Below are 27,666 nucleotides of genomic sequence, written 5' to 3' on the forward strand. Positions count from 1 at the left end.
GGGGTTCCTACGTACATGGTGATCCATGTCACAACAGAATGAGATCTCCACAGAGTTGCTGATGTCATTATAGGAGTATGGGTTTCAATGGGTAAAATGTCATAAGAGAGTGATTGCACGAATCCGTGAAGATGAGTACCTTGGCTGCATAGTTTGGGTTCCTTTGTGCTTTCACCATGTCTTTCTGTTGCATTGTTGGCTCTGGCGGAATGTCTTTTCAGTCCTTATTTGTGTCCTACGAGCAGTAAACATGTAGTGGACTCCAAAGTCTCCAAGTAGACGTCTTGTGCATGACTTTCTTGAATCGCAGTGTGATCTCTCTCTCTCTCTCCCCCCTCTTCCCCCCCCCCCCCCCCATTTTGGCTACACTAGAGTTACAGAGCGGTAAAAGGTCAGCTTGGTTCATTCATTTAGCTGGGGACCCCCTGGAACCACCTCAAGGACCCCCCCCCCACACACACACACACACACACACACACACACCTGGAGAACCACTGCTCTACATTGCCTCCATGGCTTCCGGTGTCTTCTTGGTGGTGCTGTGTGCTTGTGCTTGACGACTGCTGCTGTTCACATTTCTGGCTCTCTTCATCTGGTACACCACCTCGGCTGCCTCGTCAGAGAGCACCTGGACAGAAAGGGGGGGGGGGTGATGATCGGAGTAAGAAATTAAACGGGTCGCGATGAGACACGCTTTGAGCTTGTAGTTCGGCTATTTTTGCCTCTTTCTTTTGTTGTGCACGCGCACTGTGCATGTGTTTGCGATGGACACTTGGACAGTACTTACAGCCAGAGTAGTATATTGGCTGTTCTGAAGCTGTTTTTCCACCTTCTCCCCCTTAAAAAGAGAAAGACGAGCACGTGTTCACGCTTGTGCACGAGATGTGTTCTCCAATTATTGACCAGTGGTCAATTGGAAATTGGTTGATTCAATTGATTGTTTGAATACCTCAGGCTCTGGAGTGAGGTCGTCACAGATGGTTGTCATGGTTTCAATCCAGGTGCCATAGATAGATTCCTCTTCTGGGGCAGGCTGCTGCTCACTGTAGGGCGCACGCACACACACAGTCACACACAGTCACACACAGTCACACACACACACACACACGCACACACACACACACACACACACACACACCCTCAAATCCCGTCTCTCATGTACCCGTTATAAACCATTATAATACTTATGTCAAGACTGTGAGTCCAGGGCGCCATGTCCTTCACCGAAAACTGGCCTTTAGTCGACGAAATCAACACGTCAAAGCCGCCCATCCGTACCTGATGTCGTTGAGGAGGACCTGCTGGGCGTGGAGCTGCCTCTGGGCCTCGTGGACGCGGCCCTCCATGGTCAGCCGGGCACACAGCTGGGCACAATGGACGGCCAGCACAGCCATGTTCAGACTGCCGGCCCACACCCGGCTGGAGAGAGACACGGACGCCACAACAAGCATTAAAAAAAACTAGAGCGGTGCCCATTGGGCACTGGCCTACTTGCAACGATGCAAGTTGGAAATGCACGCCCCACCTTTTATGCCCATATATGGAGTTATTTTTCAGGCATGCCCAAATATGGAGTCTATGCAGACAACATAGTGATGTCAAAACAGGCCCCCTCCACCTTTACTCCACTACATTTATTTGAAAACATTAGTTAGTAGTTACTACTACACATTTACTTTGTACATTTTGATTATTATTATAAAACATACATTCAAACTTCAAACCTACCGTATATACAATTTAGGCCATTTGAAAATAGCCAATTTTTATTTTACTTAACAGAGTATTTTTACAATGCAGTATTGATAATGATCACTGGATTCAGAGAGAGAGAGAGAGAGAGAGAGAGAGAAAGAGAGAGAGAGAGAGTTGTTTTCATGATGCTGTATCATCATTCCTGTACAATAACTTGTACACTACATGCTATTTATAGTCTGTTATTGGAAGATGTTGACACTCCTGTTGAATCCTGGCTCTCTCCCAAATGTTGTAGTGTACACTGTTGTTGAAACTCACATGCCCATGCACACTCACATATGCATGGCATGACTCACACACGCACGGACGCACGCACGCACACACCTACCTGGCGGTGGTAACTCCGCGTTGTTCAGTAATGATGCGGGTGACGTTCTGCTGGTCTCTGGTCTTAAAACTCAACTGGAGCTGAAATGGCAGTCTGTCTCTCTGGAGGAAATCTGTTGACATGCGCACACGCACACACAGTACTATCAACATTAGTCAAAGTGTATGTGTGTGTGTGTGTGTGTGTGTGTGTGTGTGTGTGTGTGTTTATCTTACTTTCCACGCTGTCCACTTTAACGGCAAACTGGAATGTGATCTCCAGCCCCTCTGTTACGTTCCCTATGTCTCTGACCAGCTTGTGGTTACTGTCATCCTCATAAGGAAAATACCTTGGAGAGAGAGAGAGAGAGAGAGAGAGAGAGAGAGAGAGAGAGAGATGGGGGCAACTCATGAATGGATATTTATTGAATATAAAATGAGCAATATATTTATTATGGTTTGCAGATGACAGTGATGTGACAATTTCAGGACTTTTACGTTTTTTTTTAATACCTGAAATAAAAACACCATCACTGCATCAAAAGTAATCAACAAACTATAAAACCTGGTCAAACAATTGGCAAAAATATCAGATAAAAGATGAAAGAGGCAAATATTTTGAAAATAGATTATCAACAAGCTTGCAGATCTGCTATTTCCACAATATCTATCTGTGGAACCGAGTCAAACATAATGTAATGCCTCAACTCTCCAGGCTCCTTCCCAGCCCCTCCCACTCCCACCTGCTCACTGGTGAAAGTTCCGGGAGGAAAAACAGGGCTGCAGTGCACTATAGAGACCACAGCTGTTTGCCACATTTTAATCCCTTTTCCCGCCATTCACTCACATGCCATCTGGGGCTAGCAGAGTCAGCCTGACGCCCGTCGCCAGGACGTTGTCTGCCAAGGACGACTGGATCTCCGTCGCCACGGTGCCGATGTTGACGATGTTCACCTGTGTGCGGGAGGAATATGGTGGTGAGAAAAATACACAAAACAGCAGAAAGAAAAGGTCAATGGGTTAAAAAAAAACATAATCCTCCATTTTAATCCTCCATTTTTGGCCATCGGTGGGATGGCCGACTTTTCTACCTGGTGGCTGGTGTCCCTATTTATATATATTTTCCTAATGATTATTTGCCTCCTTTGTTAATTAAGATTTTAGGAAAATAAAAGAAGACATACTTTGTTTTCAGATCTCTTGTGTTTCAATGTGCACAATATCCAGTATAATTTCTATAGTGGGATGTTTTGTCTGAAAACCGATGAATACTGACCAACTGACCAACGTAATCCATGTTCTTTAGCTACCACAATAAAATGTGTGCACATTGAAAAACAAGGAACAAGGAAGTTTGTCTGTTCTACATTTGCCTGAAAAAGGAATCAGCCATGACCTGTTTGGGTCATATAAACCGCTGGCTTAGTGCAACTAGCCACGCCTACAAGTTATCAATCTAGCATTTGGCTTTTGGCTCGACCTGAAAAGTTTGGGAACCACAGCTTTACAGTACATGATTCAAATAGTTTCCAGGATTACCAGGTCACGTTGTCTCTCATCTGTCCTACTCTGAACTTTTGGCTAGGTATTTGGTCTATGTAATAATACACTTCCTGGCATCTGTGTCGTTGGAGTCAACAACAAGAGCACAGGTGTTCAGCCTTTGCACAAAAGGCTGAACACCAAAAACGAAATACACAAATAATATCGGTATCATGTGCGTGTGCATGTCTCACCCGGCCCCCAGTGCTGTCTGCCAGCAGGCCCACCTCTGCCAGACGACAGTCTGTCCCTTCGAATGTCATGATTGATACTATCACCCTGAAAGACACGTCAACATACGACCGTGTATACACAGCATTTCACTGACAACCATTCACAATTTGTGTTTAGAAAGAGAGAAAGAAAGAAAGAAGACGTAATCACAATTTTGGAATAACAATTTAGGCATTTAGCGGATACTCTTTCTTAATCCAGAGCGACTTTACACTAAGCAAGAACAACACAAGGTAATTTACATCAAATGCATAGAAATAGTCAACTAGGATCATCAAGTAAACCAATAAACATCAATCTAAAATATCCGTACATTGAAACTATAAACACTAGGATGCTTATAATCCTCACCCACTCGCAGCTGCCTGGTGAGACAGCTTTCTGTAGAAAGATGAGGAAGATGAGGAAGAGGAGGGAACCTGCTCCATTGCTCCCAATCCGATGTTGGCTCTGCCATCCGTACACAGAATCACCTGAGGACACAGATTGAGTTGAGTTACAAACTTCATTACCCAGAATTCTGCATTATAACATGTGCCTGTGACCTTATCTCACACCTGTGATATACATACTCGATAACAAATTGTATCAGATTGTTATTGTAAAAACGGTTCCTTCTAGGTATATTACTAACAATTACACTGCTTACAAGATCCGACCTACAGTCAAAAGTTAACTCGGGTAAGGATAAAGCGTTGTTGAGGGGAGCTAGCCATGCCAATGCAAGGCTTTACAAAATTAAGTCATGTGGGCAGCCAATTCTATGGATTTTTAATGTTCGTTTAGAGCCTTAGACGTCATCTGGCTGATATAAATACAGTGGGTGGCTCTCACTTTTTAGTTTAACATTTAAAACCTCCAATTAACTTTGCCCATTTTTCTCCCCAATTTAGTTATTATGCCAATTAAAGTCCTCCAGATGCTTGCAGTCACCCTCCCCGCCCGGCTTCCGGCCCTCGTTGAACACACAATTGTGTTCATATAAACTTCCGGCAAAGCCGGCTGCACCATGGTGGATTCAAACCACTAGACACCATGTTCATGTGCTACTCGACTCACATGACCAAATAAACAAACAAACAAGCAAATACATAAGAAAGCTTATACCTTTGAGCCTGGGTACCGTGACGCCATGGCAACGGAGACCAGAGCGGCCGGTCCGAGACAGGTGGCACCGTGATCTCTGAACCTGGACATGGAGACATGCTCGGGTGTTGAGCTCTGAAGATAGCAGATCTACTATCAGATCTGCTATTTTCAGCACGCAACCAAGACTGACAGACTGACTGACAGACAGACAAACGTGTGTACTTAGAACACACTCACTCTTTGACTTTCTGCAGAAGCGCTTGGTAGCACTCCGCTATACAATGTGGTGTGCTGTAGGCCACGCCCTCTTGCCATATATGGTCGTAGTCAATCAGTGCCCAGTCCGTGAACCTGGTGGGTTCTCTGGTCCCGTCCCCGTAAACCACCACCTGGACATAATTAAGGGATACAGGAGGGGGACACGGTGATGATGTGGTCCACATACTAGATAAACCACCACCTGGACATAATTAAGGGATACAGGAGGGGGACACGGTGATGATGTGGTCCACATACTAGATAAACCACCACCTGGACATAATTAAGGGATACAGGAGGGGGACACGGTGATGATGTGGTCCACATACTAGATAAACCACCACCTGGACATAATTAAGGGATACAGGAGGGGGACACGGTGATGATGTGGTCCACATACTAGATAAACCACCACCTGGACATAATTAAGGGATACAGGAGGGGGACACAGTGATGATGTTGTCCACATACTAGATAAACCACCACCTGGACATAATTAAGGGATACAGGAGGGGGACACGGTGATGATGTTGTCCACATACTAGATAAACCACCACCTGGACATAATTAAGGGATACAGGAGGGGGACACGGTGATGATGTGGTCCACATACTAGATAAAGAGTCATCCACTAACGGTTTCTAAACAGCCGCCGCCTAGTCTAGAGGATTAAGAGCGTCTGCTAAATGCCTAGATTGTTGTAAATTGTAATAGAGATATATACTTCAAACCAGCTAACTCTACCCGTTTAGTAATCTTTTATTTTTCTTAAAAAAAAAAAAAATCATTGCTATTGAACACCCTTTATGTCTGTGTGTTGGTTAAAAAATATTGAACCAATGAAAATGTATTAAAAAAAAAGTAGTGTAACTTTATAACTTTTTTTTAAGTAATAAGTAATACATTACTGTTTAAGAGTAACTTTGACAACACTGGTGATGTTGGATTTATCCTGTTCCATTATCTGTATGGAATTGTAACAGTATGTTGGACCAACCTATAAATCAACAAACTCTTTTTTTCCAAGAAAGCAAAGCCTGTCAGTGGAAGCTACTGACAGGCTGGTCGAGAGAATCGAATGTGGTGCAAAGAATGCAACACGCTTCTTATAGCATGTGAACCGGTCGAGTATTGACAGAATAGCTGTGTTGAGTTATCTTGAAGACAGACAGCAATTTGTAGCCTACAATGGAACTAATTCTCCTCCTCTTCACATGCAATGCTACAAAAGAAAGCAATAAGAATAATTAATCTGGCTGAATATTGTGCACCAACAAATACACTATCTATAAATAACAACAAACTCAAACTTGAAGACCTAGTCAACCTCAACACAGCTACAATAATGTATAAGATCTACAAAAAGCTACTTCCAACCTGCATGCAGGATCTGTTCAAACCCAGGGAGAGTAGATAGGAACTCAGAGGAACTGGAATATTCAAAAAAATCAAAATCTCAAGAACTAATACAAAAGAGAGATGTCTATCTGCCATTGGGGTGAATCTGTGGAACGAACTCAATACAGAACTAAAAGAGAGCAACTCCATAAGAACATTTAAAAGATCATATAAAGCTATGATAATTGACAAATATACAAAATCACTTTAATAATATACAATATGCATAGGCAGTAGTCATTACAAAATTATATTAAAAAAAAATATATATATAAAAAAAAAAATATATATATATATATATATATATATATATGTTTGAAGTAACCACTTCAAACATACATATACAAACACATACACAGTAAAAGTAAACAAGAATAAACACTATATTTGAAGCAACCACTTCAAATATAAAAGTACGCTCTAAAAAAAGCTAAATCTATGTGTACGTAACGTAACTAGTATAAGGCATATAAGCCAAATATTAATTTTCTGTTCATCATTGGTATACAAGAAGCACAACACAACAGATACCGTAATCAGTTTTTCCCATTGCTATTGTTCCTGTTTTTGGTTTTTTTCTGTTCCTTTTTTTCCCCTTTCTTCTATTATTTGAATCAGTAATAAGGTGGGCATAATAAGCTTCGGCTTCAGCCCAAACCTTTTCAGTCACTGTAATTCTGAAACCCTCATTCTGAAATGTACTAAACTGTAAATGACTGAGATAAATAAACTAACTAAATGCGGGGTGCCTCAAGGATCAACCTTGGGCCTTTGTTATTTTTGATATATATTAATGACCTGTCAAATGTCTCAGATAAACTGTCTAAAATCTTGTTTGCAGATGACACAAGTGTCCTCTACTCTCATAAAGATCCCAACACCATTATTAAGGTCTTGAATGAAGAACTTGGTAAGATGTCCAGTTGGTTTAGGTCCAATAAATTATCACTTAACATTTAAAAAAAAAACTTCATATGTTTAAACCACATAGTCTGAACAAATCATCTAAAATATATATTGATACTATCCCCATAACTAATGTGTGCTCCACACGATTCCTTGGCATTATGCTTGATGAATCATTATCCTGGAAATATGTCTATATCTACAAAAATTGCTAAGAGTATTGGTATCTTACGTAAAATCTGTCATTTGATCAGCTCTGAGGTAGCCACTATGTTATATTATTCTATGATTTATCCGTATATTAATTATTGTAATATAGTCTGGGCTACTACTCATCAGACCAAACTTGAGCCATTATACCGTCTTCAGAAACGAGCTATATGAACAATAAGTTGTGTACATATACAAGACATTCTTCTCAGGCTTTATTTAGTCGATTAGGTGTGCTCAGTGTTTACCAGGTGAACCATCTTCAAATTGGTCTATTTGTTCATGATTATCCAACACGTAGCTCAAATCACCTCAGACCTCCAAATGCCTGTACGTCTCAATCTCAATTTAATATAGGCTTCAGAGGGTCTAAAATATGGAACTCACTACCTTTACATCTATGGCAATTGTCTTTTCCTCAATTCAAGAAGGTTCTAAAATCACTTCTCCTAACCACCAAGTACTTCCCATACGGTCTGCTAAATTAACCTGGTGTACTCAATGTTCTCCTATAGCGGTTTTATTGTCTGACTTGGGTCTATTGTGCTTTTCTTTCTTGTTATACAGTACAATTCCGTCCTTTCACTGTCCCTGTATTTTATCTGTATTCTAATGTTTAAGATCTGCATGTTCAATATGATTGTTTTTTCTTTAAACAAACAAAAACTATGAATGTATAAACATGCCTGGAGAAGCCACTTGCAAGCCCCTGGAGGGTTTTTAGGCTTTCTCCTTCACATTCTTTTATTGATCTTGTATCATTTGTTTTTGTATGTGAAAATAAACAAACAGTACTTGAGTAAGAGTAAGTTACATACAGTATACAGATGTGACACTACTACTATACTGTACTCAGTGTACTGTATGAATATACATCTGCCTCTCTCTTTCTGTATGTGTTTTAGTTGTTGGGTCGGTCAGCACTGGATAACCTAGATACTCTATGCGAGTGTGCCTGCATTTGTGAGCTTGTGGCACACAGTAAAAAATATAGGAATCTAGTAGTATGTGCATATGTTTTGTTTTGTATAAGTTTGCTCAATGTGTATGCTTATTAATGTACTGAGTGCAAAAGCAGTTGGTTGCATGTGAACCAAGTGTGTGTGTATAAATGTATGTCAATCAGCAAACCATGCTATAAAAAACCCACATTGTGTGCATGCATCGTCTTTGACCTACCTGTGACAAATACCTGCCACAATGAGCTCTGGGGTAATTAGTTTGTCAAGTTGATTTAGGCAGACAGCTCCGCCCGCTGTCACCTACAGAATGTCATTCTGCTATGCTGACTGTAATCCTTCACCTGAATGCTGTCACCCTTCACCCATTTACCTGAATACTAAGTGGTACTGTACATGGGCCTCACGCATAGGAGGCCTTAAGTATGTTTCACCAGTTTCAATTGAAACAGGCCTCCACCCCCAGGGGGGGCCTCCACCCTCAGGGGGCCTCGTATCAATATACGGCTGTATCAACAAAATAATGATGTCATAGGTATATGGGGGCCTCATATTTGGTCTTGAAACGGGCCTCCAGATTCCTAAGGCCGCCCCTGGCCACACGCATGTGAAGAACTCACATGCAACCAAGTGTAAAATCAGGTATCACGACACAACGTCATCAAGGCCTGCCCAAAGTAACACATTTTTGTCTTATGATATTTATATATATATATATATATATTTTTTTTTTTTCTTCTTTTCCCTCTGTGTGTTAAGCATGTGCAGCAGCTATATCTGGTTGGACCATATAATGTATAACCTAATTCTGATCAGTGCTTGGGTCTATTGTATTACGCCTCTTGTGCAGATCCAAATAAAATAATTCAAATGTGACTGTGACTGTGAGTGTGTGTGTGTGTGTGTGTGTGTGTGTGTGTGTGTGTGTGTGTGTGTGTGTGTGTGTGTGTGTGTGTGTGTGTGTGTGTGTGTGTGTGTGTGTGTGTGTGTGTGTGTGTGTGTGTGTGTGTGTGTGTGCGCGCGTGTGTGCGCGTGTGAAGACTTTGAGAACCACTGTTCTACATTTAAATAATTAATTAATAATAAAGAGTTGTGAGCTTGTAGATCCGCCATTCTCAGAGTGCAACACCTGAGCGCAATCAGACAGTTCTACTGGATCCATTTAGTCTATTTAGTCTTAGTCACCATAGCTTCGTTTTTATTTCGTTTTTGTTTCGGTGAAAAGAGGTAGTTGACAGACATTGTTTTCTTCGTCATAGTTTTAGTCGACGGAATTAACACAGTTTGTGGGCCCTGATCCGTACTGTCCATGCCCAACAGAAACAAACTTTTCAGTATTACCCGTATTGCTTTTTGCTTCCAAGATCAGACTTCTAACACCCACACTTTCTGTTATGAACAATAAGGTTAGCAGCACTTTCAATATCACATGACACTGATCATATCGCATTTTCAACCTCATGCCCTCTGGACAAAGACACAGAACCTTGCTGTGGGAAAAAGGTCCGCTATAGCAGGAGTTATGCTGTGCACAGTGGGGGACCTCATGTTTACGTATTGTCTTGGTAATGTCTTTCTTTGCTATGTGTTGTTTTGTTGTGGGTGTTTCAACAGACCTGTGAAGATGAATATCCTTCGGGACAAGAAAGATGATTACCCCAGCCCACCCCCTCCCCCCCCTCCCTCCCATCATGCTCCTACCTCGTCATTGAAGGTCACCAGGGCCACTCTCCTGTGAGGGGAGCTCTGGAGCAGAGACTGTAGCGCCCTCTGGAGGGCATCCTGGATTCCCTGAAAATACAACTCAAGCTGTCAGTTTTAGCATTAAGGTAATTATAGCCATGGATGGACACCAAGCATTGGCTGGCAGACATCCGTTAAATGGTATAACTCAAATATAACATCATATATAATATGACAACAACAGCAAGTAAAAGTGTGTGTGTGTGTGTGTGTGTGTGTGTGTGTGTGTGCGCATGTGCATTCACGCTCACCTGTAGTCGGGATATGTAGGTTGGTGACCTGATGCTGTTGCCGGGGGTAACCTGATGATTGACAGCAATAATAATTGTGAGGTGAGAGCTACAGGCTTCACATTGCTCTAGGATCAACATCGATTTGCCACTCCCTTTATGCATGTGCATACACCCTCTATACGCACCTCAGTGGTGACACTCATGCTTCCAGAAATGTCGACGCAGAACACCACCACGCTATCCTCCAGGTTCTGATAGTCGTCGTCCACCGGGGTGGGCCGGTACAGCACGTCTCCTGGGCCCCTGGGGCCCTGAAACGCACCCAGGCCAGGGCCCAGCATGGAGGGGTCCGCAGAGCTGTCCAGAGAGAGAGCGTTCTCGGTACCGCAGAACTCACACGACCACACCTGCAGAGGAGACGAGACGAGAGAAGAGGAAAGGAGCAACGTTGATTTCGTCGACTAAAGCCATGCCGGAAAATGTTCGGCGACTATATACCTTTTGTCACGGAAGAAAACTGAATAAAAGCTAAATAAAAACTAAGCTATGATGACTAAATCTATGACTACATATACTGACGATTTCGTCGACAAATAAAAACTAAATAAAAATGTTTAGCGAGGGATTAGTGGAGAAGAGATCCGGTAGAACTAAAAGACAAGACATCTTTTGGTTGTGTGCACTAGTCTGTGACACGTTGTGAGCTTGTAGATCGGCTATTTTCGGCACACAGCTGAGTATAAATCTGGCATTTCAACACCATCACGGCCCACCAAAATACATTTTAGTCACTGTAGATTTAGTTGACTAAAATCTTTTTTTTTACTATTTAATCCAAATTAAACTAAAACTAAAACATTTCATATGACTAAGTTATGACTAAGATTATTCAAAAGACTATGACTAAATCAAAATTAGCTGTAAAATTTTTAAAAATCAACACTAGAGGAGAGGAGATACTCTCGAGTCGTGACATGGTCAGAAACAAAAGGAACTCCCAAAACATGCTAAGTGAAATGTATATGGGTGAATTTAAACTCACATTGACCTGTATAGAACTCACAGGCGACAGGACAGCACTACATTTCCCACAATTCACTGAGGGCTGGCAACTCTGGAGACACGAGGCTGAGCATTGGAAGAAGAGTGGACCAAAAGTCGGTATGCATAGTGCGAGCGTGCGTAGAAGTAGAGAAGTGACCATTTTGGAAGTGGCATGTACATTTGACCACAGTCTGGAAGGGGCATTCCTTACCAAGGTGCTTAAGTACCAATGTCTTGACTTAGGATGCTATCATACAGCTTGGTTACAAATGTAAACAGCTTGTGTTCATATTTGGAAGCCTCTGTAATGTACATACATCAGTTGTCATACAAGCTGAGAGCTATAAGGGATTGGCAAAATTCTGTTCAGTGTGTGATAATTGGCAGTCGACTCGCCATATACATGTATATGGAGGAGGCGATGCTTCCTGTACTCGTGAGATATGTGTGTGTGTGTGTGTGTGTGTGTGTGTGTGTGTGTGTGTGTGTGTGTGTGTGTGTGTGTCGCTCGCACCTTTGCTGATGTCCACCAGTTTTCCAACACTGAGGGAGACCACGTTCACGTTGGCCCTCAGCCTGCTCTGACCTTGACCTTCATAGACGAATAGATGCATGGAGGGAACATTAGAATGCATGGCTGACAGCCGAGTGTGAATGTGGAACCGTCATTCAAATGATTCAAATATAACTAGAGATGCATAATATTATTTTCTCCCCCTCTTTATATAAGTTGGTCTCAGACACTACTACTGCCACCACTCACCAGTAACAATATGTTAGAACATTGGGTCCCAACCCTTTTATACTGAAGTACATAATAGTACATAACTGTTAAAATACAAGAGAGTATACCTGCCCTTTTAGTTCCATTCCTAAGCCAATAACGCTGTTGCTCTGACAAAACTCTGTCCAATCACTAATCAGCACAACTGATGATATTTCTAATGTGATTAGTTTGTTCTCAAATCTTCTATTAACAGCTAGGTGTGCTGTCATGCTCATTTCAGCACGGCTGGATAGCCATTTTCAAACCAATTGTTTGGTCAGAAGAACTACCTGTAGTAATATAAATATTTCATTCCACTTTTGTCTTTTTGGGTGACTCCTCTGTGTACCACCCGAGGGGGGCTAAAGTACCTAGTGGTACTAGTACCAGGGGTTGGGGACCTCTGTCTTAGAAGACGCCTGGTGTCATGACAATGAGGTCAGGCAGAGAAATAAAAATACGTAATCACTCAAACCCTATAGCTGTCCTGTTCTGGGCATGTCGTAATAAGAAAACGCTCGATTCACGCGTTGTGAGCTTTATTTTCGGCTAAAACGTTTGGTGGGGGGCTGGGCACAGAGTGCTTTCACACAGACAAAGACTACTATGAGTTTAGCATATGGAATCTACACATATGAACAATATGTGTGACTCACAGGTACTATTACTGGTTGTGACACTGAACCAATCTCATCATGAAGTGAAATGCCAAACTGATATCAAACCACAAACCCCCTTACTTTTAACTTAAGGGGGTTAGCCTTAGCTGTGGCTTCTGCTCAATTACATTAACTCACAGTTAAAGGAGCAAACATTTTCTTACCTTAATCTGATGTAATTATATCTAAGAATGAGTAGTAGAGGTGAACAAGTTACATAACTCCATCCTGAGCGCACCACAACTCAGAGCATGCGCGGTGGGTCTTATAATAGTTCGCCTTTTTACGGCAGCCCATTTGGGACAAAACACTGTCTAGTCATGATGCAAGTCTACAAGAAGGAAGATTTTGCGAGCGATCATAATAATCTTAAAACCTGCACCACTTGTTCTTGGATACAATAACACCAGATTAAGATAAGAAAATGGTTGGTCCGGAATTCTCCTTTAACTCAGACAGACAGACAGACAGTCAGCTCACCTTCTATAGGTAGAGGAGGAACGATGGAGGAGTGCAGAGGAGGTGCGTGTGGTGTAGGTGGTGCAGGAGGGGGTGGTAGTTTGAAGGAGTGCAGAGGAGGTGTGGGTGGTGTAGGACGTGGTGCAGGAGGGGGTGGTGGTTTGAAGGAGGGCGGACGAGGGATAGTGCTGGTGGAGGTTCGGCACGCTTGTTTCTGGGGATTTATGTGTCGAGGAGGGGGCAGAGGTGGAGGGCCAAGCCTTGGCTCTGGAAAAACAAAGAAAAGTGCTTGTTGACCTACTTTGACAGGTTTACCAGCTGCCTTCCTTTATATTACATTTGATAGTTGTTAATAGTTAACAGTATAACATAAGCACAGGATGATGAACCAAGTATGTTGCAAACAGCGTGCGTGTGTGTGTGTGTGTGTGTGTGTGTGTGTGTGGCGGGCACTGGTCTAGTAATGGAAAAGATGTAGGCACATTCAGTCGTCTTCCGGTAATAAGAATTGCATTGTGGTTTGCACTATGTATGGTGTGTGTGTGTGTATTGTGTGTGTTTTCACACCTTCCTACGCTATCTGAATTTTCTGTCCATCATTCTTAAGCATGCCTACAGTGCGCGCACACACACACACACACACACACACACACACACACAAGGAAGGAAGGAAGGTACAGTAGGAAGGAGGGAATAAGCGAGTTACCCGCTTGATTTACAACAGTCGTTCTGTTGTCATAAGTATGCTCATTCACAGACCATCTGGGACTGGTGTATGCTGGGAAAACATTGGTGTATGCTGGGAAAAAAAGGAGTTTGTTGTTAACTCAGCTTATCACAAAGTGTTAATAATATTATTGTACTTTATTTCCCCCCCTCACAGTCGGTTCCCACAAAAGAAACCACATATAGAACAACCAATAGAAAAACATATTCACCAAGACAATTACATGAAGTCCCCACTATACACAGAACCGTCATATTGACGAGGCAGTTTATTTACTGTAGCAATGGCTGAAGGGACTCACTTCAGCTATTGGGATTCAAATTAAAAAACAGCAAAAGTACAAATGCCCTCATCGGTACCATTTGTGTAGAACTGCAATAATGACTATAAATTAGTAAATTAGATTCATGTAAATGTTCATCAGAATTTATCTGAACAGTGATGGCGTTGTGGCTGATTTTACACTTGGCTGCATGCTGAAAATCACCGATCTACAAGCTCAGCGCGTCGCAGCCCCAATGCATATTGTGAGGGCCAATTCATACTCTTATTTTACAGCCGAAAAAAGGTCGGTTCTACGAAATCATTTCGGCACTACAGCGGTATTTCCTCATTCATTCAGCCCATCTTCGAGTTAATTTTGTCAGCCATAAAGCCAAGGAAACAGCGGTAGTTTGGAAGAGACACAAGCCAATTTCCAAATGCTTGTGGCCGGGAGCTGCTCTCCTCTCCTCTCCTCTCACACCCATTCTCAACATCTCAACAATAAGACGTCATCGGGGTGATATAAATACTGCCCTCGCTGCCTGCGCCCATCACTTCACACATGTGTGATTTTTATTAGTCGGTGAAAAAAGGTAGTCGACGAACATTTCTCGTCATAGCTTTAGTCGACGACGTCAACACTTCAATATCCCGTTCTTAACCGTCACAGTTAGTTATTTATGGCTGCTACCAAGGCTAGACGTACAGCATACAGTACATCAACACTGACCCAGCATTAAAGAACAACATTATCTATTCTACAGTATGTATTGCCATAATATCAGTGGTTCTCAACCAGTGGTCCTTGAGGGTGTCCCAGGTGGTCCCCAGCTAAGCTAAATGATGGAGAGTTGGTAACTAAATAAGACCCTTATTAGATCTTTACTCTTGAGTGTAAAATGAAACCAAAACCCATCAGGTTTCATTATACTCTATCAAGATTGTTAAACATCTGCAGTAATTCTTTTACGGGAGGTCTGCGCAATTAGAGAATGTAGAAGAATTGTTATTTTGATCAACGTTTGCCTGTTGTCTTTCCTATGGTACCACATCAATACAGCATGGAATTGTGGACAAAATCTTAACCAACGAGAACAAAATATTCTACATTTTGAATGAGACTAAATCTCATCAAATGGTGGTCCGTGGTTCAAATGCCGAATAAATAACTGAGCTCGATATGAAAAGAGTTGAAAACCACTGCCATATATCAATAGTTAGATGATTACAATTAATACTGTTTGTCCAACAATCTATAGCCACCAGTATTATGTGAAATTGTGAATATGAACTGATTCCTATGTTAACAGATTTCATCCAAACTAGCTAGCTGATGATATCAGTTTTGTGATGGACCCATACAGCCCCATGGTTGCTATGGTTACTTCTGACCGCCAAGTGACACCAGCACCGCTCTGAGGATGGCGGCTACCGCCACGGCTCCCGGGTCTGGGAGGGTCACCCGCTCCGCGGCGATGTAGCTGGCTCGCCCCGCCTTGGCTGTGAGGTCACGGGTGGACTCCGCCCCCAACTCTGCTTTCTGGGGTCAGAGAAATGTGCATATACAGTACAGTACAGTCATGACTTTTTCTTAACCACTTTTTAAGCAATCATGTTGCACAGATTGTACCGCACATCATCCTAGGAGAGGATGTGACGTATATTGTATGCATGTGATTATATGTTTCAAACAACACAACACATACTGTATTCTATTGGATTGCATTTGAGACAGGTGACAGGTGAAAGGAAAAAGCATCATAAAGTGTCTTATGTAAGGTGTTGGAGACCACCTTTGGTGCTGTTGGAATAGATTAGATTAGTCTTGGAAACCTGAAACAAGTTATGGAACACCATTCAAACAAAGCATATGCTTTGGTGGAGAGCGCTATTTAACAGTTACAACCTCAGTGTATTCAATTGGGTTGAGATCCGGTGATCTGGTCATCTGTTTTTTTTTTTAATCGTGAAAATGTGGCACAAATCTTTGAATGTATTCTTTCAGAGTGGACGTTTTTAATATCATATATTTCCTTCTGGAAGGTCCCTGAAACAACATATTCCTTGTTCTTGACATGAAAATGTGTTTTTCAGAGGATTGTGCTACACATGTGCTACACACATTCACTCACCCACTTGTGTAGAATATGGTGAAGGATGAGTCATCTGACCACATCCTTTATTTCCACATCTCTACAGACCAGTGCCTATGGTTTTTTGCGCCACTGACGTGTATTTCTCTTTGAAATTACCGTAGGTGTTTAATTGTGCATTAAAACCCTGCTAGAACATCCCTCCCTGTGTAGTTGTTATCTGATCCTGATTATCATTTCTCAGTCACCTGAGGAAGAGTTACAAATCACACTAATGTGCATGCATCACTGCCATTGAATGAGTGCTTTCAATTTCAATCACAATTTTCCAACCCCATTAGTTCCCATAACTATAAATGCAGATGTCACTTAACCCATTAAAAAAATTAGCGTTGGCGATTCAAAACTAGCAGATGTTCAAGCTCACAAGCTTGAACATCTGCCATTTAAAAATAATCTTGAAAGTGTTGAATAATTTTGAATTATTGTTAAAAGTTTGAGGACTACTGATTTAGAAGGCATTTGTAGAATCGGCCTCAGGTCTTAAAGTGGTTATCTTGTCTTCTGCGTTTAGAATGGTCAAACCTACCTCCACAGCAGTTTGCAGTATCACAATTTCACCACCAGGTGGTACTGTGGTTACTTTCATCAGCTCGTCCACTGCAGGGCACAGAGCATCCAACTGATGGGAGAAGAGAAAGAGAGACTTGATCTCAATGTCCACTGTGTGTAAAGCTTACTGAAGCATGAATGTAAGTAGTAATGTTTTGGATCAAATCAGATGAAAAACGAATTGGAAATGATCATCACGCCATCGTAGATCAAACAGCTACACACAGTTCACGGTTCGATCCCGGCACTCCACATGCGTTAGAGGGGAAGTGTCCTTGAGGCGTTATTATGGATCCCACTGCAGTTCTAGGAAAGCCCCGCTGTGATTGGCCAGTAGTCGCTGTGATTGACATTTCTCGTTTTTGCCTTAACCCTAACCTCAGTAAAACTATGCCTAAACCTAAACTTAACCCTAACCTCAGTAAAACTATGCCTGCCCGCGAGCCAATCAGACACATGGTAAGGCGGAACATTGGTGGGATTCATAATCACGCATCCTGCAGCAAGACACTGGAGCCCTAATTGCTGCAGATTAGCAGGTTGGTGCCTTGCATGGTTTCCTCCGCCGTCCACATGTGAATGTGTGTGTGTGAATGTAATACACATTTGCATAAAGGACACCATTCATTCATTCACTCATTTTGATTGGAATTTGACTGAAATATTGTCTGAAACAACAACACGTGTAAACACTAAATGAATAATAATATGCAGGAGTTAAGTAAGAGTGGATTTACTGATCTCTCACCATTGTTCTGTCTCCAGGGTCTGCACCACCATATCTGAAAGACAGAGGTCAGTGTCATTTACCCATTAAAACCGGGTTACTGGGAAAGCATCTGTGTCATTTTAATTTAGAAAATAGCAGATGTGCAAGCTCAGAGCGCTTGTGCATCTGCGATCTTTGAACATTTTTTTTTAAGTCTTTAAACTAAAGTGTGAGAACTACTGATTTAGAAGGCATTCGTAGATTCGGTCTCATGTCTTAATGGGTTAAACACAGACAGACAGACACATTTGTACTACATTTGTGAGAGAAAAAAAACTACAAAAGACGCGGTTCATCCAGATGGGCCTTCCTCAGCGTTGGCTGAAACGTGTCCATTGTCCGGCGAGGTAAATAAACCATGTGAAAAGGACATTATGTGTGTGTGCTGGCTACTACTATACGTGAGGAGATCAACATTACAAGTACAATTTCTGCCAATTCAAAAGCTGAAAAGACCGCTTTTCATAATTATAAGCCTAAAGGTCGGCGAATTGGCGACGCGATATATTTGTGCTAATAATTTGCATTTAAAAAAAAACCAATTGAAGTCCATGCAAGCTTCCACATCAGTGGCGAATGTGCGAAAATGCGACCGTTTTCGCTCTTTATTTGTTCGCTCTGGTGTCGTATTTTGCAGAGATTCGCAGGCGAACTGCAACATGCAGATCGCTTATTCGTATCGCGTCGCTAATTCGCCAGTGTTAACTCTAAAGATCAGTTTTTAACCATAAAACAAACATTTCTCTAATTATTCTACTATAGGTGTGTGGCCCTCTCGAGGATAGCAATACAAGCACAAACACAACCTCATTCTTTCTCAGCGAAGAACCCAAAAAAAAACGGTGTGACACCTTTCACGCTTTCAACAGTCGTACCTCCTCATTGCCTGCGTCCCAGCATGCATTGCGTTGGCCCAGGCTGCAGCGTTGCTCCGCCCCTCAGTGAGATGGCCAGCTGCTGCTGTCAGGAAGAGACTGTACAACTGAAGACAGAGAGAGAGAGAGATACTGTATGTAAGTGTATATTGTATTTGTATTGCACTGTACTGTGTACTGTACACATGGATTAAAGCAAAACTTTTCCTATTTTTTTTTTTTTATGGTTTTTTTTGTGGCTTTCACCTTTATTTTATATTTTTTATGGAGCGACAGACAGTAGGCTGACAGGAAATGGGGAGAGATGGGGGGGTGACATGCAGTGAAGACAGTCGGGACCGGGAATTGAACCCGCGGCACACTGCCAGACTGGATTACCAGCCAAGGTGCCTGGACCGCTGAGCCACGGCCCAGGCCAAGTCCTATTATTATTATATGCGACTTGTGAAGCAGTGTGAAATGAGCCCTCCCAACACTATTGCCGTTTACTAAACAATAACAGAGTACATACTGTCAAAGTGCCAACCAGCTGAAGAAATCACAGACTGAGGCTTTAACTTTTGCTGTTATGCTTCTGAACAATAATAAGCGGAAGTAGCCTATCGGCTATTTTCGTTACATGCTTCCATAGAAGACATAGATGCTGGCTTCTATGCCAAATGACTGAAATCAGTCGTGGCGACTGAGAACTTTAATCCATGACCGTACAGTATGACGGTACAAGCATTTACCCGCAGCCTATCATCTACTCACTGCTCCCGATGACCCGCCCATCTTCTCCTCCACCAATCCAGCGAGGACAGACAACAGTTTTCCCGGGCAACCAGGTACCACATGACTCTGGAGCCACTCCTGAATAGCTGAGAGGAATTTATTTCAAGTAACAGTTAAAAAAGAGTCATGGCCTAACATATTGTGTGTGCGTACACGTACACGTACAAAGTACCATATTTAATGCAATTACATTTTGTTAATTGTTTTGTAGTGAATTATGTATTTATTTAGACTAGAGTAGAGGTATTGCAAACTATTATGGTCGGCGGCACACTAACCATTCACCCTCCCGTCATTACTTAATTGGTCTATTTTTTTGTGCGTGCTCAATGCTTCACCTTTAGAGGCCTGCGCATGTGTGTTCCCACAATCTCCGTCCCCAGAAGCGCGGTCCAAGGAGTTGAGTTCCTCCCGGTGCTGTAACAGAGTGGAACAGACCGCCTCCAGACATCTACGCATCACCGGGCTCAGGCTACCTGGACCAGCAAATGAAACACACCTGCAGATAAATACTGACGTTCACCAGTGAACCCGGACCAGCAAATAAAACACCTGCAGATAAACACTAATTTTCATGTTTTTTGAAAGACTTTTTTTGACTGCCAAAGTTATAGTCAATCTATTCTGTTTGGTAAATATAAATCAAGTGACTTATTTTCAAAACTGTATACGGACAAAAATGTGATTAAATATTAGTTATGACCAAATAAATAATGCATACGATGCGTTATCCATTATTCAGTCATAAAGCTCAAACCCACAATTTTAGAGAAACTGAGTGACTGACCTTCGGTGTGCTTTTCGTCCTGGGGTCGTGTGTCCTGCAGAGCTGGAGCTTCCACGGTGCAGCTGCGTGCACTCACACACACACTGCTGAGGTTTGGCCATGCTGGAGCACTGGTACTAGCATCTAGACAGGAGAGGGGACGATTCACGTACTGTACAGTTTATGTAACAGTACGATTGAAAAAGGTGCACTCGGTTTCACGGTCGGAGATGCTGAAGGTGATGATCTGATGAAGATGTTATGGTTACATAGAAACGCTCTCTTTTTACTTAAAGAAATAAGGCTTTAACTGTCCTTTGAGTCCTCATACCAGTCCTGCTCTTGAGATGCACAAGACCAGCCTAAAAAAGGCTTGCAGCGCAGTGTGCTTCGCCTTCAGTTGACTCAGCGCTGTCCGAGTTATGTCAAAAGAACCCCCCCCCACCTCTTTTTCAATCATACTGTAACGTATACGCAATTACCAAAATAAATATTTATGTTTAACCCATTAAGACCTGAGGCCGATTCTACGAATGAATGAATCAGTAGTACTCACACTTTCAGATATGTCTAAAATAGCACTGTACAAGCTCGCAGGGTCATCGACACGATGACACAGGTGCTTTCAGGCTTTTAATGGGTTCGTTATTTAGCAGATGCGCTTATCCAGAGCCCCTTACAAAGTGCAAGATCGGAGTAAATGTCAGGAAAGAAAAGAAGTTAAAGAACACATGCTAGTCAACAAATGACAGGCTAAATGGTCACTGTAAATACAGTGCCAACAAAACACTAAGTCACAAGTGACAAGCCCAGGATACCAGCCAGGTAAACATCGAACCTGGCATCAACAACATGCCATCTAAATAGCATGCGTAACATACAGTAAGTACAGTGCATGGACAGGTAACCAACATACAGTAGTACATCTGCATAGCACAGGATAGCATCAATCAAAATTGGCAAGAAGTGATAAAAGGAATGTGAAAGGCAGGGTGAGTCAGCTATATCCAAGCTGTGGGCATTGGCACGCATGCATGTGCGCATGTGCTAGTGTGTGTATGTGAGTGTATGTTCTCACCAAAGGCAGGGTGAGTCAGCTATTTCCAAGCTGTGGGCATTGGCACACATGCATGCGCTCGTGTGCTTGTGTGTGTGTGTACGAGTGTATGTTCTCACCAAACAGTCTCAGGATTTCCTGGTTGGCTTTCATCAGCGTCAGCGACACTCCAGCCATCTCCAGTGATGTCATAAAGGATCCCGACATCACCCTGGCAACCGAAACCCCGCGACCCTCTAGAGATGGCCAATCACACATCATAATGACAACACCAATATAACCAATCAAGTGAGCATCCATTCTCAAAACAGACTGAACCAACACAAAACCATGGAGACATGGACGGATGCATGCTTGTGTATGCAACACAGAACACACACACACTCTTACCCAGACAGTTGAGAGCTGCTCTGGTAACCACAGCCATCTCTAGACAGGACAGAGCTCCAAGGTTGTTCACACACACCACTGCACTGTCTCCTGGAGAGAGATAAGTACACACACGCACACACACACACACACACACACACACACACACACACACACACACACACACACACACGCACACACGCACACGCACACACAGTGATCAAATAGGACTGAAAACGTAATGAAATAATAAATGTTTCAGCAGGCACATAAACTACAGTCTATTATGGCAATCCATCAGATTCCACTAACCGCATGAACCCTACTGTCCCAATACTGGGCATATTATAATAGGGGACCATTTGGTGAACATTTGATTTCGTTGCTTGTAGATCGGCTATTTTCAGCGATTTATTTTAATGATTGAACACTTCATTAGTCCGAATAATGACCCTGCAAATAATCGGAGATCGGATATCAGCCATAATTTCAATATTGTGCATCTCTGTGAAAAAAGGCCAATACACCGATTACACAAACATGCAGTGTCATACCTGACTTCAGTGACAGATGTGACTGGCTGTCAGTGTTGGTCATGTGATCCACCATGGTTTTCACCACCTCGTCGGCTGATGACACCTGAGTGAGTGACAGAAAAAGAAGAGTAATGGAGAAAGACAATAGAATACTGGTATATACACAAATAAATATGTTGGCATTTGGTTTGATGAAAGAGCCACTTCACCCCTTTGGCAACCATATCTTATTTTAATGATGTTTAGGACACAGTAAACACTTTCCTGGAGGGTTTTATGTGTGCAATATGCGTTTCTAGATATTTTAGTCCAAAATGTATGACCAAAATGTGGTCTCACTTCCTTCCTGGACTACATGTTGTCTCAGTAAGACAGCCCACACAGGAATTCAGCAATCCAGTCAAACCCTATAGTCAAACGCACAGACTTTTTTGTCTGGCAATAGAGTGCAAATTTCTAATTGTGCTACTGCCATCTACTACAAATACTATTAACATTGAGGGACTGCATGTCCATATAAATATATTACAAATAGGCAATATGTAATAAACTTGGCTAACAACTGGCTAATCCACCTCGGACCATTTTTAACCATATACTCCTCAAACTATTTGCCAAACCAGCTGGTGATAATTTTCCCCTCATAAATCAGTGCTACTGAACAACCTTTACGTCTGTGTTGGTTAAAATAATATTGAACCAATGAAAAGTATTTAAAAGCGCTTCGACAGCGCTAACTCCACTTGAGCTGGATTTTTCCTGAAAAATGAACATTTTAGAGTTAGGCGATTTCTTCCAGACACAGACAGCAGAGATTTATACCTTTAGCTCGACTAAGGTTGGCTCTGGCTGTTCTCAAAATGTATCATGGGTATGATTCCACCGGTTCAGGAGACGCCGCTAGTCTACCTTAAAAAATAAAATACTTGTATGTGCTGTGTATGAAAGGCTATTTTAGTCTGTGAGTGGGTAGCTTTGGGGTGGAAACCTACTGTACCTTTGATCGCTTGATGCCAGGTTCACCGTGGATACCTGAAAAGTGTGAGGGAACAGAGACAACATTTTAACCAGAATATAAATAAATTAGAGAAGCTTTTTAAACATGCCTTCTCATTTGTAATAAACTGACAAAACATACAAAAAAACAACAACGCTGCAATGATAGACAGATAGAGAAGAGACAACGAACGGGGGTAGAAATCGTTAGCCTGGCTAATAAGCCAGACTAATATCACACAGGCAGGCAATTTTGTTTTTGCCAACGGCTGATTCCGTCTGGCTTATTAGCCAGGCTAAGAAATTGTAGGAGCAATATGCATGCACTGTATGTAACCAGCAGGGGTCACCACAACGAAAAGGATCACACACTTGCTTCCCTCCCATGAACACTGAGAGGCACCATTGCAGGGAATAGAAGCAAGCTCTCTCTGGTGACTGAGCCAAAGAGAGGCTGCCCACCCGCCTGCCTGCCCACCCGCCTGCCCGCCCGTCTGTCGGTCCATGTCTCCACCCATCCCTCTCACCCAGTCCCAGTTCCATGTCTCCAGGTGGCAGGTCAAATGACGGCAGACATCCAGGGACACTGCAGGGAGATAGACTCACTCCTAGAGTACCTGAGGATGGAGAACACACAAACATAAACCCACGCACACACACATCCTGTTTAATAAGTGTAGAATCCATGAGGGATGACAAGCTTGCCTTGTTAGTTGTTACTTTACAAGTTAAGTTAACATAAGTGACTGAAACGAGTTCAGACCACTACATTAGTAGATATAGACCAGTGTGTGCTGAGAGGCATGAGTCTAATTGTAGGCTACAGCACTGTCATTTTGTGAACACTTGGTTCTATTTCTGACAGAACATGTCACGTTTATACTTTATTACTATAGTGTAATAACACTGGGGCCAGGTTTGTTTTTTAACAATGACATGGAATTGTGAGTTCTCTATAAGCACTATTGTACGTGGGTCAATTTGATATTGAACAAAAATACAGGCAAAACCTTCAAAACCATATCCCATCATCTACCATAATAGGATGAAGGCACCACTGACTCACCAATCCCCTTCAAGGCCTCTGTCACCGTGGAGACGATCTGGTCCAATGGACAGCCTTCCTCTGCCAATGCACCCGCCAGCTAACGCACAAACAATATATTGTGAGTCGTGACGTTTATTTAAAAACAACGGAGTGAATATGATTTTCTTCCCCCTTCAAACAGACAAACAGTTTCCCTCTCATCTTTTATACAGGGCATTAGGGATGCCTGCAACTATCTAATATTTTCCAAGCAATTAATTATTTATATTGATTACTTTTTCGATTAACGGAATAATCGAGAAGCCTTTTCACAATCACCACCCACTTTATTAGACAGACACACCTTTCCAACTGCATGTTAACCCTCTTCTGTTTTAAAATGCACCATATGAGACTCCACAAATGAATTGGGAACTTACCTTATGTATGAACACGGTCCCACACAAGCCGCGCCTCCCGGCCTTGCTGGGGCGGTCAAACGCACAGTCATCGGCGACTATCACCATGTCAACGGAGACGCCGTGGTTACGGGCCTGCTCAGCAGCCAATCCAAAGTTGAGACGGTCACCAGTGTAGTTTTTAACGATGAGAAGGACCCCTGAGGCGCCTAGGAGAAGAGGGTTGATTTCATCCAGTGATGCTCTAACTTTATAATTTCCAGAACCCTCATAACTTTCAGAGTCATGGACCTTGCTTAGACGGATGGTTGGACAATACCTGCGTTGTGAAGACACAGTACAGCAGCTAGGATACTGGCAGGAGGTGGAGAGGCAAAGACCCCCCCTGCTACTGCTGCTGACAGCATACCTCTACCTATATACCCTAGAGAGAGAGAGCACATTCGATTTCTTAATAATCGTGTGAGGCAGGTCATGCGAGGCCTCTGTCATTTTCTATTTTAGCGTTGGCTATACAAAAATAATCTTGAAAGTGTATTTGTAGAATCGTCTTAATGTGTCAGTGTGTAACTACCGTATACCTGCATGGGCCGGCTCGTGTCCCGAGCCTCCCCCAGACAGCAGGGCCACTTTGCCGTGGAGCGCATCCAGGTCCGACCGCACCACCACCCTGTGTCCCTTCAGCAAGGACAGCCCTCCGCTGGCCCTCACCACGCCATCCAGAGCCTCGTCCACACAGCCGTCCACACAGTTCAGCAGCTTCCTCTGTGGCTGGGAGGAGGAAAGGGGAGAGTATGAGAGGGAGACAAGCAGTAGACCATCACGTCTTAGTCCTACCCATACGATGTTAGACAATAGGCATGTTGATGAGCTTCATGGAGTAGTTCACCCAAAAAATTACTTAATACACAAACCATGAAGCCTTGTATTCATGGAGATTTTTTTGTTTCTGTCACATTCAATAATTCGATGACCGGGTGGCTGCTCTTTGAGCTTTGAGTCTCCATGCAGTCCTGCCGGATAGACTCCGCTGGGTCATGAAATTCTTAGTTTAGGATTGCGAGAAAAAAAAGAAAATGAATCCAAGGCTATTCTAGGGTATTTCATTGAAGACAATCACTGCATGTGGTAGTCAAAGGCACGGTCGCCCCTAAACCATCTCGCCCCTCGATTCTTTCCGCCGACCGACCGCTCGGTGCCGCGGTTCTTGTATTCTTTATTTAGTTTTACTAAGAATATGGTTAGAATTAAGTTTAGGGTTAGGCAAGGTTTTACTGGGGTTAAGGTTACAGTAGGTATAGGGTTAGGTTTAGGCATATAGTTTTACTGAGGTTAAGGTTAGGAATAAGGTTAGGTTTAACCGTTCAAGCATCATTTACTTAGGTTACTTTAGGAATACCAGGCCACGCAGTTCCGCCGGCTGTATGCCTGGGGCGAGTTGGTAAAGGGGCGACTTCTTTGGTATTTAGTCAAATACATAGCCTCAGCCTACAGGTTGGTTAGAAATTTAAAAGGTTTAGAGAAATTAGCCCATTTCGGGACCCTTGGTTACCTTTTCTGTATTTGGGATGTCGGTGTCCCAAATACATAAAAGGTAAACAAGGGGCTACCCTATAGAACTGTGATAGGCTATTACATACATTTATTTTCATGTAAAGGCTATTCCATACACAGCCATGGTGTCCTGCTTCTGTGACTCATTGAAAAGTGTGTACTCACTACTCACCCAATAATTAATTGCTGCAAATTGGGGGTCTGCTGCAGAAAACGTGTTTCAAAATATCTAGACTTTTGGGGAACACAGACACAGTTAACAGGTGCATTGAGTTTTGAGTCGCTCGGCGGTGTAATGACACCTGTCGTGTTCCCCACTACTGTATGTGCTCACAGCTCACTGGATAAATGTCATTGTATAGTCCATGTGAAACTCGTGGGAAAGAGTAGCGTTTACTACTAAACACACTTGTTCTGCCAGAAGACCTTCAAATTTATATGAACTAGCCTGACCCCAAGTCGCCTTATTACCTGCATGCACAGCAGCAGCGCTATACATATGTGTATGGAATATATTATATACATGATGCAATATTACAACCATTTAAATGTGCCTCAACTAAATATGCATAATTGTGTTTAAACAATGAAGTACAAACTTGATCACATAATTCATGTTACTGACTGCATATTGTGCGTAATCATTTGTTTGGTTGCCTAATCGTATCATTCGTTTAATGGACTATGCTCTGCTGCTGGAAGTGCACACCAAGCGGAAAATATCAACATACAATCAGAGCTTTATTCGCTCCATGTCTACTAAAATGCACAGGACAAACATGTGACAACTGACAGCATGTCCATTTGCCTGCTAAAATGCTATCATTGTTGTTGGACATTCATTTATCTTGTTCTTAATCCCAGTTTTACCTCCATTCTTCGTTCAGAGAGACGTCAACTCAACTCGCTTCCTTTGCACGAATGCACGCTATGATGCTGCTGCCTGCTGCACGCTTGTTCCGTTCCGCTCGGCCACGCCCACCTGCTGTCTATTCATCATCCCATGCCCTGGAAGGACGACACTAGCGGAGTTGCGTTTCTAGGGAACAGCTTGGGTCCAAGGGTTATGTCAGGTCACCAAATCAAGCCAGGCACTCGTTTTGCTTCTTTAGTTATTTTCATTTGCAATTTAATCTGTTGCCTCGTTTTGATCTGAGGTTGACCATTTACACACACACACACACACACACACACACACACACACACACACACACACACACACACACACACATTATGCAGTTATGCACACATGTATGCATGTGCA

The 27,666-nt window shown here is 42.7% G+C and overlaps 2 protein-coding genes across 2 annotated transcripts; both read right to left on the bottom strand.

Moving 5' to 3' along the window:
- Positions 1-499: 499 nt before the first annotated feature.
- On the bottom strand, positions 500-12,294 carry LOC308335273 (circularly permutated Ras protein 1; the record flags this gene model as incomplete). Its single annotated transcript, XM_080792291.1, has 16 exons — positions 500-628; positions 788-838; positions 950-1,043; positions 1,279-1,419; positions 2,087-2,198; positions 2,302-2,414; positions 2,912-3,018; positions 3,801-3,885; positions 4,192-4,313; positions 4,948-5,029; positions 5,167-5,318; positions 10,362-10,451; positions 10,655-10,705; positions 10,822-11,043; positions 11,679-11,764; positions 12,195-12,294. 16 exons carry the CDS (start codon positions 12,292-12,294, stop codon positions 500-502), a joined length of 1,737 nt encoding a protein of 578 aa, XP_080648417.1.
- A 1,402-nt stretch (positions 12,295-13,696) lies between these two features.
- On the bottom strand, positions 13,697-27,381 carry tkfc (triokinase/FMN cyclase). The gene is made up of 19 exons (XM_080792860.1): positions 27,273-27,381; positions 25,430-25,619; positions 25,168-25,272; positions 24,870-25,057; positions 24,469-24,547; positions 23,930-24,019; positions 23,404-23,438; positions 22,425-22,509; positions 21,892-21,981; positions 21,621-21,737; positions 20,466-20,588; positions 20,017-20,154; positions 19,658-19,764; positions 18,905-19,011; positions 18,009-18,042; positions 17,238-17,330; positions 15,941-16,095; positions 14,271-14,363; positions 13,697-13,831 (listed from the first exon to the last, which is right to left on the bottom strand). Exons 1-18 carry the CDS (start codon positions 27,276-27,278, stop codon positions 14,312-14,314), a joined length of 1,794 nt encoding a protein of 597 aa, XP_080648986.1. The 5' UTR covers positions 27,279-27,381; the 3' UTR covers positions 13,697-13,831; positions 14,271-14,311.
- Positions 27,382-27,666: the final 285 nt, after the last annotated feature.

Source organism: Protomyctophum bolini, assembly GCF_963924005.1.
Source record: "Protomyctophum bolini genome assembly, chromosome: 20".
NCBI lineage: Eukaryota > Metazoa > Chordata > Actinopteri > Myctophiformes > Myctophidae > Protomyctophum > Protomyctophum bolini.